This window comes from Nerophis lumbriciformis, linkage group LG23, assembly GCF_033978685.3.
Source record: "Nerophis lumbriciformis linkage group LG23, RoL_Nlum_v2.1, whole genome shotgun sequence".
In the NCBI taxonomy this organism is placed as follows: domain Eukaryota; kingdom Metazoa; phylum Chordata; class Actinopteri; order Syngnathiformes; family Syngnathidae; genus Nerophis; species Nerophis lumbriciformis.
This window is the reverse complement of record NC_084570.2, coordinates 6,821,218-6,838,061: the sequence shown is the minus strand read 5'-3', so window position 1 is coordinate 6,838,061 and position 16,844 is coordinate 6,821,218. Positions and strand designations below refer to the sequence as shown.

Here is a 16,844-nt window from a genome sequence, read left to right as displayed (position 1 = left end):
ATACTACCTATATATCTTGTATAAAATTGTGTTTTAAATTAAACTGATCCTAAGTGTATCTTGTCATTGTGCAATACTAAGATATTTAAAGAAACAGTATAGCGCCGCTAATCGCCAGCTTGCAATTTGAGCGCTGATAGCTAGCTATCTTAAATGCTCAGATTATTAGAATAATAAAGTAAATGTTTTTATTTTTTATTTTAATCCTTCAAGGTACAGTGAGTAAGGTGGCCATGTCACTGCCATTTATAAACCAATGTTAATCTGTATTTAAATACATTTACATTTATGAAAAAAATTGCAGGTGGATTAAAAAAATAATCATAAAAACTTTTATAAATTAAAAGATATAATTAACCAAAAAATTCACAACCACACTGCAAAAAGTGAAATCTAAGTAAGATTAAATATCTCAAATAAGGGTGATATTTGCTTATTTTCTGTCTGATAAGATAATTCTTCTCACTAAGCAGATTTTATGTTAGAGCGTTTTACTTGTTTTAAGTGTTTTGGTCCTAAATTATCTCCGTAGAATATATTACAACTTGTTGCTGAGATGTTATGACCTATATTGAGTAAAACATGCTTGAAACTAGAATATCAACTGTTGCAAAACTGTGTCATCAACACTCACAAGTATAAAACTACTTTTTTAAAGTAATAATTTCTTATTTCAAGCATGAAAAAAAAATCATGACTGACTCAATTGTGTCTCATAATTAAAACAGATGACAGCCAAATGGACTTTGCTGTTTTATTTTCAATGAAACAATAGAAAATACGTACTCATATAGTAGTACAGTTGGCACAGTACAGTAAACTGACAGTTAATATTTAAACATTTAACATGTGACATTTATAACAATTTTGAACAGAAAAGGTTCATGCACATTCAGATAAATTCTTCAAAATTACAATTAAAAATGTTTTGGCTGGGGGCCGGGCTGTATATATGCGCACTAATTGACTGAAAGAGCACACACTTGGCGCGATGATGTCATGTTGTCGATGGAAAAATGCATTTTTAGACCATATGATTTGCCTGAGCGGCTAGGAGACCCCGAGAGTAACAAGCGGTTGCCTTGTTGCCTTTCCATTAAAAACAATAAATTAGTTTTTAGTATATGTTTGCTGGTTTCAAGAAATGTAATGCCGAGCGCATATCATTATGTCAAGATAAATACCAAGAAAAGTGCACTTGTTATTAGTGAGAATATTCCTATTTTAAGATATTTTTGGGTTCTTTGAGGTTAGCCAATTTTACTTGTTTTGGGAAGTCTTGACAAGCCAAATTTTCTTGTTCTATTGGCAGATAATTTTGCTTAGTTCAAATAAAATACCCCTAATTTTTGTATTTTTTTTTCTTTCTGTTTTTGAACACTGACTTTCTGCAGTGCATCTACAATACTTCTGCGGACTCTCTCGGGCTCGCGGACACAGGAGGCGGATTGTACAACGGTCTGAAGGGAATGTTGCCATGAATACAGCTTGTTTTTAACATGTTTACGTTAATTTACATATTTAAAAAAACATGTCTTTTAAGTTAAGTCATCTTAATCCTGGGATGGTCACCTGTCCATTATTTGATCACTTTGTCAGTGTTCCAGAGTAACATCAACACTTGGTAGAATGTTATTTCATCTCATTCCAACACAACACCACTACCAAGTTATTGAATGCAGGGCTGTAAAAGTGACAGCACACTGAGTTGTCAGTGAGAAACCTTGTGACTTAGAAGTGAGAGGTGTTACTTATATTTATTTGTGTTGCACAGAACCACATGGTGTTGTTGGAGAAAAACAAAGCTTGTTTATAAGACTTTATGTTCATTGGCCGAACTGCTTTGTGTTTTAAATTGATATAAAAGTTTTAAATTTGTGTTAAAATTGTTATTTAAAATAACAGTTCGAAATATGTCATAATTCATGACATGTTTCTGCTCTGTTATATCTATCTATGTGTGTCCCCCTCCTATGTTAAACATTATTCCTATGCCCCTGCGCACACGCAAAATGTGCTCAGCTCTTTGTGTGTTCGCCCAAATCTGCCACCACCTACTCATCAGCAAAGAGAGACGAAGAGAGAAAAGTGAAAATCAAGGACTTTGCGCACACACATTCACACAACATACGCACAAACACACATTCGCAGGCTGCCGCCCACACAAACAATATGGTGTCTTCTGGCTGTAATCGTTTTATTAGACTTTTTTTGACTTTATTACATATATTTTGTGTGAAAACTTCTGTCTACCAGTAGTGTTATTAACCAATATTTCTATGCAATTAAATTATCGTAAACCATTTATTTTACATAACTGCAACTACAAAACAATCATAAAAATGATCTAAACAGAAACACTATGTATGCATGGTTAGATTCAGCATTGTCAGTTAATTCAAAATCACATTTGGCAAGAATTGAGAAAATCCACATGTGAAATCATATCGTGTTTTCTGGTTGTGGAAGCTTTATCCATTTTTGATTCTGATGGTCTTTATTGGGGTCATGGGTGAGCCTATCCCAGCTGACTTTGGGCATAAGGCGAGGTACAGCGTTTTACAGGGCACGTATCGACCACCATTAACGCTCACATTTATACCTATGTACAATTTAGAGTAGTGTTGTCCCGATACCAATATTTTGGCACCGGTACCAAAATTATTTCGATACTTTTTGGTACTTTGATACTTTTCTATATAAAGGGGACCACAAACATTTCATTATTGGCTTTATTTTAACAAAAAAACTTATGGTACATTAAACATTTGTTTCTTATCGCAAGTTTGTCCTTAAATAAAATAGTGAACATACAAGACAACTTGTCTCTTATTAGTAAGTAAACAAACAAAGGCTCCTAATTTAGTCTGCTGACATATGCAGTAACATATTGTGTCATTTATCATTCTGTCAAAATTATTAAGAACAAGTGGTAGAAAATGAATTATTAATCTACTTGTTCATTTACTGTTAATATTTGGTTATTTTCTGTTTTAACATGTTCTATCTACACTTCTGTTAAAATGAAATAATAATTTATTCTTCTGTTTTTTGGATGCTTTACATTAGTTTTGGATGATACTACAAATTTGGGTATCAATCTGATACCAAGTAGTTACAGAATCATACATTTGTCATATTCAAAGTCCTCATGTGTACAGGGACATATTTCCTGACTTTATAAATATAATATATATATTTTTTTTTAAACAAAAGAAGATGTTGTGATGCCAAAAAATATCGACATAATCATAGTAGTATCGACTAGATATGCTCCTGCACTTGGTATCATTACAGTTGATGTTAGGTGTAGATCCACCAATGGCGTTTGTTTACATTGTGAAGCCGGTGAGCTACGGTGTGTAGTGAAGCATGTTTAGCTATTCCTCGTCCTGAAGGGATGATACTTGTAAGAAACTTACCGGTACTTTTCAGAGGCGGTATAGTACTGAATATGATTCATTAGTATCGCAGTACTTTACTAATACCGGTATACCGTACAAGCCTAATTTAGAGTTTTAAATTGAACCTAACATGCATGTTTTTGAGATGCTGGAAACATGCAAACTCCACACTGAGATGCCTAAATGAAGATTTGGACCCTCTACCATGTAGCCAGGTTCAAATCTGTTTTACTTTTATGTGTTGGGTTTGACTAAATTTTGTTAAACTGCATCAAAAACTAATTCACGTGTAATGATATTTCCTAACTGTTTTGTTTTGTTATATTTTTCCTTTGATTGGTGTTTGTTTCTGTGTCTTGTTTGATTCTACAAACCTGACCCGGCTTGTTGATTAGACTCACTTGCCGGAAAGAACAATTAGTTAGGGTTATAGCCTTCATCTGCCTGCACGTAGATGCTTGTTCATTGTATGTTCTGTATGCCACAGTGTTCTGTTTGTTTCTCCAGCTCAACCTGTATACTTTTCTAACAAAATGATCTTCTGCCTGTACATCGCTTGCCTTCTCTGCATGCTGGGATAATGCCAACAGCAACCATGAGACACTTTTACATCATGGTCTAGATTCCACTTTGCATCCTTTTCACTATCAAGATCCTAGAGCTTCAACCATTGATGTCACAACAGTAAACGCCCAGACTCTGTGTGTTTTCACAATTTCAATAGGTCAATAACATTGTGGTGCTTGGCACGAGGAAACAAAACACAAACAGAAACGCTGAAATGAGGACTAAGGATTTAAAAAAAAATTTTTTTTAATTAATCGTTAAAACTCCCATCTGCAAAAGATGGTGGACTTTGCTTCTAACTAGGGCAGTGGTCCCCAACCTTTTTGTAACTGCGGACCGGTCAACGCTTGAAAATTTGTCCACGGACCGGTGAAGGGGGTAATTTATTTGTATTTGTATTTTTTTATTTAAATTTTTTTTTTTTGTCATAAAAAAATACAATCATGTGTGCTTACGGACTGTATCCCTGCAGACTGTATTGATCTATATTGATATACTGTATAATGTAGGAACCAGAAATATTAATAACAGAAAGAAACAACCCTTTTGTGCGAATTAGTGTGAATGAGTGTAAATAGGGCAGGGAGGTTTTTGGGTTGGTGCACTAATTGTAAGTGTATCTTGTGTTTTTTATGTTGATTTAATTAAAAAATTAAAAAAAATAAAAACAATTTTTTAAATTTTTTGTGCGGCCCGGTACCAATCGATCCACGGACCGGTACCGGTGGTTGGGGACCACTGATCTAGAGGACACAGCCTTGGCAGATGTTGAAAACAATAGCCAACTGGTGTACTTTACAGATTATTTGTGTGTCTTGCCAAATGGAAGAAAGAGGCAGAAGAAAAGAAAAAAAGAGTTTCCTCCATCTACCTCTTACCTTTCTTACCTTGTTGAATTGGAGCTGCTGCTGCTGGAACTGTTGCTTGTGCTTTTCCAGGAATTGTTGGTGTTGCTGCTGGACCACCAGCTGTTGCAGGGCCAGTGCCTGTGCGTGGGCCTGGGCAGCGCTTCCCTGGGGCAACGGTGCTGACTGAGTGCGTCCCAGAGGTCGATGCTGCCTCTGCAGCTTGGCCATGGAGGCTGCCGACGACATAGACAAGCCACTGACACCTAAGGGCAGTACAGGGTGGCAGTAGAGCGAAAGAGTCTATTAGTGATAAGGTCACAAAACAGACAGGAGAAGATTTGTTGTAGCATGTAACATGTTGAACTCTTTGTATAGCTTTTCTTCCTATTCACAAACACGACGAAGGTGTAAACGACCAGTAGTTGATTTCCAGATGGACGAAGACGAAAAAACGGAGAGAAAAAAAATCTTTCTCCTTCTACACATAGATTCTTAGTCTTTGAAGAGTCAAACCTAATATGGGTTAGCAGATGCAACTGTGAGCCAAATAAAACCACCATCTGTGCTGCCATATTGCTGCTCTTTTACAGTGAGGACATAATGAAAAAAAATTGCTTAATCATTTGCTGAGCTTCTTGAGCACAGAAACATACACACAAACTACAATATATCTATGGGGGAAACTCTTTTTCCCCCTTTTCATTTGTTTTCATTAACATTATGTAGGCTAATCCCTTTGTGTGACTGAACTGAGAAGTTATTAATCTCATTTGCCCTGCAAAATTCACTCCGTGCCCCCGGCTGATGGGTGTGCATGTGTCCTTGTCTGCTTCAAAGTTCCTATGCAAGCAGATACAAAGATAAGTCTTTGTGTGCGTCACTGGCCTTTTCATTGCTAATGCCTGCAAATAGCAGTGTGTGTTAGTCAGGGCGGTTGTGCTGATGGGAGAGAGAGCATAATGCATCCATGTCCGTCGTCACTCAGTGCACACACTGACCAAAAAAGCAGCTCATCAGTTCGGGACTTATGAATGGACGTCTGTGTGAGTGTTAAAGGGCACACAGTGGACCTCCGTAGCTATTCTATGAATGTAACACTGCAGTCATGACTATTTTCTATCTATATTAATTGACTCAGGGTAACATTTTCCTACCTGTCACCAGGGGGCTCTGTGCAGGATTCTGCTCCATGAGTACCATGTGCTGAAGTAGCGGACTGTGACCACCATGCCCGCCTGTCCCTGCTGCCGTCTCAGTCAGGTACGGCGTCAAGTGGCCACCGGAGAGGAAAGGAGGGCTGAGAGAGAGCGCCGGCTGCAAAATGCCATCCTGCTGCGCCGATGTCACCTGTAAAAAAACAGGGGGAAAAAAAGTATAGGTGTTTGTGTAGAGTACGTGCAGAAATTCTGCTTTTTGCAAAGCCAGCTTCTTACATTGGATGCAGCGGTGGCGGTGGCAGTGGCAGGCAAGCCCAGGGTGATGTTTGGTAAAGATGGTGAGGTGTAAAGGGACAGCTGGTTTATAGAGCCCCGCTCAGCACCACTGCACAGCCTCTGGCTCATTGATATCTGGAAGCACATTTATACAAGCCCTCAGAGAGGCCTACACATTTGTTGCCAGGACAAAACATTATTAAAACCCCAAATCCCCTAAATATTCCATGTGCAAGTGTTCACACTATTTGCTGTGACACTTAAAATTCAAGTAATCCTTCATAGGAGTAGAGTAATTCCTCATTTATAGCTGTTAATTGGTTGTGGACATAACCAAAATACAAAACCCAAAACCAGTGAAGTTGGCACGTTGTGTAAATCGTAAATATAAACAGAATACAATGATTTGCATATCTTTTTCAACTTATATTCAATTGAATAGACTGCAAACACAATATATTTAAAGTTTGAACTGAGAAACTTAAATTTTTTTTTGCAAATAATCATTAACTTAGAATTTAATGGCAGCAGCACGTTGCAAAAAAGTTGACACAGGGGCATTTTTACCACTGTGTTACATGGCCTTTCCTTTTAACAACACTCAGTAAATGTTTGGGAACTGAGGAGACCAATTTTTTAAGCTTTTCAGGTGGAATTCTTTCCCATTCATTGATGTACAGCTTAAATTGTTCAACAGTCCCTGGTCTCCGTTGTGGTATTTTAGGCTTCATATTGGGCCACACATTTTCAATGGGAGACAGGTCTGGACTACAGGCAGGCCAGTCTAGTACCCACACTCTTTTACTACGAAGCCATGCTGTTGTAACACGTGCAGAATGTGGCTTGGCATTGTCTTGCTGAAATAAGCGGGGGCGTCCATGGTAACATTGCTTGGATGGCAACATATGTTGCTACAAAACCTGTATGTACCTTTCAGCATTAATGGTGCCTTCACAGATGTGTAAGTTACCCATACCTTGGGCATTAATACACCCCCAAACCTTCACAGATGCTGGCTTTTGAACTTTGCGCCTATAACAGTCCGGATGGTTCTTTTCCTTTTTGGTCCGTGGGGCACGATGTCCAGTTTCCAAAAACAATTTGAAATGTGGACTCGTCAGACACTTTTACAATTTGCATCAGTGCATCTTAGAGAAGCTCAGGTCCAGCGAAGCTGGCGGCGTTTCTGGGTGTTGTTGATAAATGGCTTTCACTTTGCATAGGAGAGTTTTAACTTGCACTTACAGATGTAGCGACAAACTGTAGTTACTGACAGTGATTTTCTGAAGTGTTCCTGAGCCCATGTGGTGATATCCTTTACACACGTATGTCGCTTTTTGATGCAGTACCGCCTGAGGGATCGAAGGTCACGGGCATTCAATGTTGGTTTTCCGCTTACGTGCAGTGATTTCTCCAGATTCTCTGAATGTTTTGATGATATTACAGACCGTAGGTGGTGAAATCTTTAAAATCCTTGCAATAGCTGGTTGAGAAATGTTGTTCTTAAACTGTTTGACAATTTGCTCACGCATTTGTTCACAAAGTGGTGACCCTCGCCCCATCCTTGTTTGTGAATGACTGAGCATTTCATGGCAGCTGCTTTTATACCCAACCATGGCACCCACCTGTTCCCAATTAGCCTGTTCACCTGTGGGATGTTCCAAATAAGTGTTTGATGAGCATTCCTCAACTTTCTCAGTCTTTTTTGCCACTTGTGCCAGTCTTTTTGAAACATGTTGCAGGCATCAAATTCCAAATGAGCTAATATTTGCAAAAAATAACTAAGTTTACCAGTTCGAACGGTAAGTGTCATGGCAGTGTATTCAATTGAATATAAGTTGAAAAGGATTTGCAAATAATTGTATTCTGTTTTTATTTACGATTTACACAACGTGCCAACTTCACTGGTTTTGGGTTTTGTAAATGAATTTCCGCAAAGAATGAATCTTTAATTATAAATCAAAGGTTTTCATGGATTGAGCAAAAAAAAGCATTAACAACCTCCATGTGGAGGCAAACGGCACAGATTTGGTAGAATGGCCCACATGCTGGACTTTGTTGGGCTGAGCCTGTGCATCAACCCCATGTTAAGTTTCAACATGTTACTACCTCAGTGCTGTTGGAGACTGACACAGTGATGCCGTTTTCGTTGGGAATGTTGTTGGAACTGTTGTTCGGGGAGCTTGGGCCCGAGCCTGGGGCACTGCTACACACGGAATCTGCATCCAACCCACACATAAACAACTCTGAGTGCATCCAGTAACCCAAAATAGAAGTAAAAATTTCATGGGAACCCTGAAATGCTGCTACCTGCTATGTCTAAGGAGCGTTTTTTTGCAGAGGAGATGGGACTGTCTCGACGGCGAAGAAGTGGACTACTCCTTCGCTCGCTGACCTTCTGCTTCAGCCTGGAGCGCAGCTTCAAGTTGGGTTCAGAGGCTAGAAGTAGAAGGAGGAAGATAAATTGTTTTGGAAAAAAACTTTCCTACCTAAAAAGTATTCTAGGACAACTGATCACGTGACATTCTTACAGCATCATTGATTATAAATATGTAGTCCCTTCAGTTTAAGTTTCATAGGCTTTGGATTCAAGCACTACATGTTAGTCAACTGCAAAGCTATATATTATGAAGCGTACTTAGTAACAACACTTATACCCTGCTACTCACTATTGTACAAGTCCCCCTATTTGTGTACTTTCTATACAAAATATATTTTTATCCAATTTCCTAAAGACAATGTAGCTTAAAGGCAATTAGCTCAAATTTGGGAGATCCTTTTGTATGTGCTGTCACAGACTTGTAAATAGAGCTCTCCTCACAAAAACTATTTCCTTATTTATTATGCCCAAACTTTGATGATTATAATTATACTACTTTATCTCCTAGCTGATTTTAATATTGTGGATCATTATATTTTACTTTTAAGGCTCAAGCACCACATCAAATTGTCCAAAATCATCCTTAAATAGTATTGGTTCTATGTCACAAAGGAGGCCTAAAATCGACATCACAATGTTTAATGTAGGCGTCAGTGATAACGATATATTATTTGGTATGTAAATGATAATGGAACTATTTCAAAAAGAGTTACAGAGGCTCCTAATATGGCTGTTGATGTATACGGTAACATTTTCAAAACTATTAATTATCTACTTTCTAATTTATAGTTAATATCTGGTTACTTTCTGTTGTCACATGGTCTTATCTAAACGTTTGTTAAAATGTAATATGCACTTATAGTTCTGTTTTTTGGATACATTAGATTTAGGTGATACTACAAATGTGGTTATCGATCCAATACCAAGTAGTTGCATAGGCAGTGGTGGTCGTACCAAATGCTGATACTGGTACTTCAAATTTTCAAGATCATTGAATGATTACATTTTTGATCACAATTATAACCAAACCAAAACACAAGATGTCAATGTACAATATAAATTATCCATCCATTCATCCATCCATCCATTCATTTTCTTCCGCTTATCCGAAGTCCGGTTGCCCAAGCAGAGAAGCCCAGACTTCCGTCTTCCCAGCTACTTCGTCCAGCGCTTCCCGGAGATCCTGAGGCGTTCTCAGGTCACCTGGGAGACATAGTCTCTCCACCGTGTCCTGGGTTTTCCCCGTGGTCTCCTACTGGTCAGAAGCGCCCTAAACACCTCCCCAGGTAGGGGGCATTCTGACCAGATGCCCGAACCACCTTATGTATTATGCTGATAGTATATATTTGTACCATGAATTGATTGACGTGGACCCCGACTTAAACAAGTTGAAAAACGTATTCGGGTGTTACCATTTAGTGGTCAATTGTACGGAATATGTACTGTACTATGCAATCTACTAATAAAAGTTTCAATCAATCAAAAAAAACTCATCTGGCTCCTCTTGAAGTGGAGGAGCAACAGCTCTACCCTGAGCTCCTTCCGAATGACAGATCTTCTCACCCTATCTCCAAGGGAGAGTAGTAAGTAGTAAGTAAACTCGTTTGAGACGCCTGTACTTGTGATCTTGTCCTTTCAGTCATAACCCAAAATTCATGACCAGAGGTGAGGAAATGAACGTAGATCGACCGCTAAATTGAGAGCTTTGCCTTTCGGCTCGGCTCCTTTTTTACCACGAAGGATCGAGGCAAGGTCTGCATCACTGCAGACGCCGCACCGATCCGCCTGTCGATCTTACGATCTAATCTTCCCTCACTTGTGAAAAATTGCACAATGTCAATTAAATATTTAAATTATTTACTACTTTTGACTCGAATTTATATTGTTTGGTTTTTGCCCATTTAGGGACTTATTGAATGACTTTGTAAACAATAACAAAAGCAAGAAATGATTTTGTGATAGTAAAAAATATTGATCTAATCACTGTATTATTGACCATATACTGATACTATACTTGGTATTGTTACTGTCGATATTTGCATGAATCCGCCCACCTCTGTTTACATTCAAGAGCTCTAGTTTATCAGTAAACATATCCTTCTGATTGATTGATTGAGACTTTTATTAGTAGATTGCACAGTACAGTACATATTCCGTACAATTGACCACTAAATGGTAACACTCGAATACGTTTTTCAACTTGTTTAAGTCGGGGTCCACGTTAATCAATTCTACGGTGTGAAGTGTAACATGTTTAGCTAATCCTCGTCCTTCAGTGATACTTATAAGAAACTTAATTTGTCTGCCTTTATGGGGACGAGGATTGCTAATTTTACGGCTTTGCATTGTGGAAAGACATTTGCCGTTAGCTAGGACACTAGAATGCGTTGAGAACGTGGTTATGAACATGCATATAATTACTACGTGATACATCGCAATTTCCAGTTTCTCTTTTCAACATGTTCGAAAAGGAGTAGGAAGGAGCAGATCTTACCCCTTATCCATTACATAGCAATTGCTAACACTTTTGTTTACTTCCTGTTCGCAATTTCTTCACAACACACTGCATAAATACACAGCTCAGTCACCAGAATTTTACTGAAAAATGTAGTTTTTTGGTTTTTTTTACAGCATATTACTGTAAAAGTAAAAACGGTACCACAGTTTTAAATATAAAAATTACAAAAATAGGCAACTAAACTGCCAGTGTTTTACCGTAAAATCTACAGTTGTTTGATTTTACAGTGTACAAGTTGATGGATAATCTGCTTTGAAGTCATAAATCAAACAAATATTTAAGTATTTATTTTTATTTCAACAAAAAGGTTTGGAATGTATGATAAGATATTTGTTGCATTTATGAATATTAATAATAAAGTTTAAAATATATGCAATTAGATGCAGTACATGTATTTGTTCTGTCTAAATAAATACATTTTGTAAGAAAAGATAACCTACTTGACAATATTTTTAGGCTTTCGGGGCCATATAAAATGACGTGGTGGGCCTTGAGTTTGACATCTGTAATTTATATCGTACACCATCTCTAATGACCGTAATGTCACAGAAAGAGCTGAGTTTGTGGATGTCCCTCAGGGTCGTTACTTGGGCTGACTACCATTCCACTAGTATACTGCCAGCACTCAGCTCTACGTATCATTGGAACTGATACAATAATCCAATAAATCCATCAGCCCTAAATTCTTGCCGGGAGAGAATAAAGGTGTGGATGACTAAGAATTTCCTCCAGCTTAACAACTCTAAAACAGCGGCCATCCTCATTGTCACTCCCCACCAACTTAAATACATTCCCATTACCAGCATTTCATTTTCCAGCCACACCATTCCCGTCATCCTCTGGTAATAACTTGGGGATACAATATAACCCCCATTTGACATTTGAAACCCATATTAAACATACATTCTCTCCCAAATGTTAAAAATCAGCAATGCCTTTATCCCCTTCAAGGTGGACGACTGTAATGGCAACAAATTATTCAGGACACCTGACAAGAGCCTTTAAACCCTCTAATACAACCACAACAGCTCTGCAAGGGTACTGAAAAGGATGCGGAAACATGACCATACCATTAGACAATCCAGCCCCTACACTGGCTCTCAGTCTCCTCCATGGTTGAATACAAACGCTGCCTGCTCACACACCAATGCCTTTTTGGAAATGCAGAGGACTATCTTAAACACGCTGGACCAAGACTTTTCAGCTCCAACAACAGGCTTAAACCCTTCTCCAATCTCCCAGGACCAAGCTACTCTCATAAGTCTGTGAAGGCTTTCACATGGCAGCTAAAAACCAACTTCTTCAAAAAGACAGACTAAAGCATTTCAAGCCTCTACTGAAAAGTGCCCAAACATAAGAATGTTTAGAGATAGGGTGTCTTTTTTTTTTTAGTTCCAAGCATCCCCGCCATCAGTTTCCGCAGCAAATGTCATCGTGAACTTCCTAAGATCCGCCCAAAACATCTAGTTTTACTCGCTAGCCTTAGCTTATATCTAGAGATGGACATAACTTTGATTTTTTAAGCGTGGGGGGTAAGTGAGTGAGTGTGAAGAGCAGTGCTGAGAAGAAGAAATGGATGATATTCATTGAATTAAAAAAACTGGACTATGCCTGTAGCCAACTTGTTGAAGCATTTGGAGGGTAGCACTGCTAGTCTGTACACCATACTGAAGCTGAATTAGTCTTTAACGCCTGCCAAGGATGTTAAAATAATACCTAAACAGCGGACATTTATCCATGAAAATATGAAAAAGCTGATAATGCTGGAAAAAGATTGCGTAGGAGTCCGCTCTTTAACGTAAATGCTGCACATTATTATTGCATTATGTCATAAAAATACTATAGTTGTTTGTTGTACATTCTATTATGATTTTCTTTAAATATTTCATCATTTAAAAGTTATTTTTTTCTTTTTAAAAGGCATTTTACATTTTAAAATGGTGCTGTTTTGGTGGGCCAAGCACCAATTGAATTAATTTCAATTAATTTCAACTGGCAATGTTGATTTGACATACAAGTGTTTTGAGTCAGGAGCTCTGTCCCAGAACCAACTAAACTCTTAAGTTGAGGTACATCTGTACTTTGAATGTTTTAAAAACAACAATTAGAACTGTGTTTTTGTCTGTTTTAATCTGATTACTTTATCTTTGTTTATCTGAAACGGATAATGGTTTTACAGAGTCTGTAGCTCTTTGAAATGTATTTGAGAAGTAAACTGCATTAGCAATAAACTTAGGGGTGCACGACATATATTTAATATTCTGGCCGAAGAATTTCAACATCATAAATCAGATAACGTTAAAAAAAATTGTTCAGATAAAAATAAAAAATGCTCCAATTCAGATTACCCGAACAGTGCTGTAGGTGGGTTAGGGAGAGCAAATAAAGTGCTCTGTTTCTTCTATGTCAGGTACCTGAGCGCAGCATTTCATAAATTCAGCCGAGTTCACTGTAAGCGAATATGATCTTGTGGAACTTCTGCACTGTTTCAGAGGAACACATTTTGCACCAAGTGTTCTGCAAACATTCCACAAAAATGGTGAAAAAACATTGAGCTTCAGCACGTCAAACCTTATCAGCCACCTGAAATGCCAGCATCGCTATGACAGTGTTGTAAAAATCTGCGAAGACGCCTGCGCGACCAAAGAAGCTTCATCCAAAGCCAGCCGCAAAGAAAGGTGTGCACGAAATATACCATGAGTAAGTTATCAGTATCGGTCTTGAGTAGCAGGAAATTATATGCATATGCTTGAAAAAAAAATGTTGAATCCCAAATAAAGTGTATTCTTTTTTTAATACCATCAAAGCCAACAAAATACAAAGACTCCCTAACAACAACTGATTAAAAATGTGATGCCTTAAAGTCTGCTACTACGTTGCCTACATTATATGACTTGCTTTTTCCCCGAATGCATTCATCACAAACTTGCTAATATTCACAGTTTCAGACAAAAATACATGTGAAAAACAGTGTGAGTGATGAGGTGTGAAGGTACGGCACCATTAAGTGGTGTCCAACACCACCATAATGATGGAAATTTATGACGCTCATTTAAATGAATGATTAGGAAAAAAATATGCACAAAAAGTAAGTAACACATACGCCCACACATCCAATGCATGAGTGCTTCTGAAATCATACTGTACCGATGGAAAACCCATGACAGACCTACATTTTAATTAATTAATTAATTAATTAAAATTACTTACACGAAAGCTTGCTAAAAATCATATAAAAAGGATCTTTTTTTGTCCTGTCCAGCTACTCAGGCAAATCATATAGTTGATGTAGATGCCCATATCGGCTGTACACATTTACTTTACAAAAGAGAAGTGTGGGATACTTCTCTTGTTGCCTTATTTGTATTTGACTTTATTAAACGGATTGATATTATTATTTGGTGCAGTCGGGCCAGAACAGGAGGGGATAGAAAAGAGAAAAAAAGGAAGACAGAGGGGGAAATTGTGGGGACAAGAGGAAGATAAGACAGAGAGACAACAACAACAGCAAACACAACAATAACAACAACAACAACAATAGAACAACATCAGCAAATAGGATATGTACAATTATGATAGTAAAAGTGATAGCAAAGAAGCAGTTAGTGAAATAAATAATAATGCAGAAATGACAATGAACATTATTACACTACTACAAATACCAACAGAAATAACACTATTGATAATGAATAATAACAAATAATTACCTAATTACCTAAAAAGGATCTTAACCCTCTCACCAGTTTGAATGACCACAAATTAAGTCAACAAAGCATGTTTATACTGTGGCTGAATATAATGGTAAAGCACAGTTCTTAAGCTAATGGGAATGCAAGCCATAAACTACACTGCAGAAGGACTTTGGCATCACTGTAACTGCCGAAGAAATGCAAATGCACTTGCATCTTTAATCACTCTGTTTCAAAAATAGTATATAATGTTGCATTTAAAATGATTCATTCATCATTGAAATACTCAAGATGATTATTTCAACTACGATGAAAAAAAAGAAAAGACAACTCATAAAGACTTGAAGTCAACAATAACAACTCCACAATAGTAACAGATTATTACACAGTCTATTCCTTGAGTCCTTGGCTATCACCAATACTTTATGTATATTTAGGGATGAATTATGAAGTGTTCAATTAGATCCACTATGTATCCATCCATCCATCCATTTTCTACCGCTTGTCCCTTTCGGGGTCGCGGGGGGTGCTGGAGCCTATCTCAGCTGCATTCGGGCGGAAGGCAGGGTACACCCTGGACAAGTCGCCACCTCATCGCAGGGCCAACACAGATAGACAGACAACATTCACACTCACATTCACACACTAGGGCCAATTTAGTGTTGCCAATCAACCTATCTCCAGGTGCATGTTATTGGCTGTGGGAATAAGCCGGAGTACCCGGAGGGAACCCACGCAATCACGGGGAGAACATGCAAACTCCACACAGAAAGATCCCGAGCCTGGGATTGAACTCAGGACTACTCAGAACCTTGTATTGTGAGGCACATGCACTAACCCCTGTTCCACCGTGCTGCCCAGTGCTGTCCAGTATGTATATTTAGTCTAAATGTGCTCGTTTATTTTTTTAAATTATAAGTTATTTATTTTTGTGCCAGCACATTCCATTCTTTCTTTCACAAAGGAACTTTAACTTAAACATGTAAAAGTTATGATGTAAAGCATGGGTGTCAAACTCTGGCCGTGTAATTTCATTTGGCCCTTGAGGCAATATCAAATTAACATAAGGGGTCACCCGTCGGTATTATACAGCGGCGGTGCTGCTGTAACACCGCATTCACCGCTAATACTCATACTTGCCAACCCTTCCGATTTTCAGTGCCCCTCCCGAATTTCTCCCGACAACAATATTGGGGGCGTGCCTTAAAGGCACTGCTTTTAGCGTCTTCTACAACCTGTCGTCACGTCTGCTTTTCCTCCATACAAACAGCGTGTCGGCCCCTGTCACATGATATATGCGGCTTCTACACTCATAAGTGAATGCAAGGCATACTTGATCAACAGCCATACAGGTCACACTGAGGGTGGCCGCATAAACAACTTTAACACTGTTACAAATATGCGCCACACTGTGAACCCACACCAAACAAGAATGACAAACACATTTCGGGAGAACATCCGCACCGTAACACAACATAAACACAACAGAACAAATACCCAGAACCCCTTGCAGCACTAACTCTTCCGGGACGCTACAATATACACCCCCCGCTACCACCAAACCCCGCCCCCTCAACCCCGCCCACCTGAGCCCCGACATTAATGAACTAACATCCCAAAAAAGATGCCAGGTATCTGGCTTGGGAACATCAGATTAGATCAGTGAGTTGTAAACTGAGCAGTAAAAAGGCCTGAAAGGTTGATTTATTCATTGTTATTTTATTTTCAAATTTATTAGCCTGTGGAAAAAGTGAATGTTGATATTTACCTCAGAAGGCTGCAAATAGAAAAGAGGCATTACATTTTTTATTTAAATTGTATTTAATATACCATTGATGTTTTATCGTTTGTTTTTTGAAAGTTGATTTTGCACTATTAAGTTATATAAACGTTGCTTGTTCCATATTCCGTGTTAAAGCAAATCAGTGTAGCAAACTGAGCAATAATTAACGTTTTATTCATGCACTTTCTCTTGCTACTTCAAGGCTTGAATGTTTGATTCATT

The 16,844-nt window shown here is 38.2% G+C and overlaps 1 protein-coding gene across 4 annotated transcripts in view; it reads right to left on the bottom strand.

Moving 5' to 3' along the window:
- Positions 1–16,844, bottom strand: part of LOC133622466 (histone deacetylase 4-like) — a 117,587-nt gene that overhangs the window by 28,986 nt on the left and 71,757 nt on the right. For all 4 annotated transcript variants that reach the window (XM_061985249.2, XM_061985250.2, XM_061985248.2 and 1 more), the window contains 5 exons: positions 8,563–8,691; positions 8,362–8,471; positions 6,253–6,387; positions 5,974–6,166; positions 4,859–5,082 (listed from right to left, as the gene is read on the bottom strand). In XM_061985249.2, the coding sequence (XP_061841233.1) occupies positions 4,859–5,082; positions 5,974–6,166; positions 6,253–6,387; positions 8,362–8,471; positions 8,563–8,691 (791 nt within the window). The remainder of the gene's footprint in view (positions 1–4,858; positions 5,083–5,973; positions 6,167–6,252; positions 6,388–8,361; positions 8,472–8,562; positions 8,692–16,844) is intronic.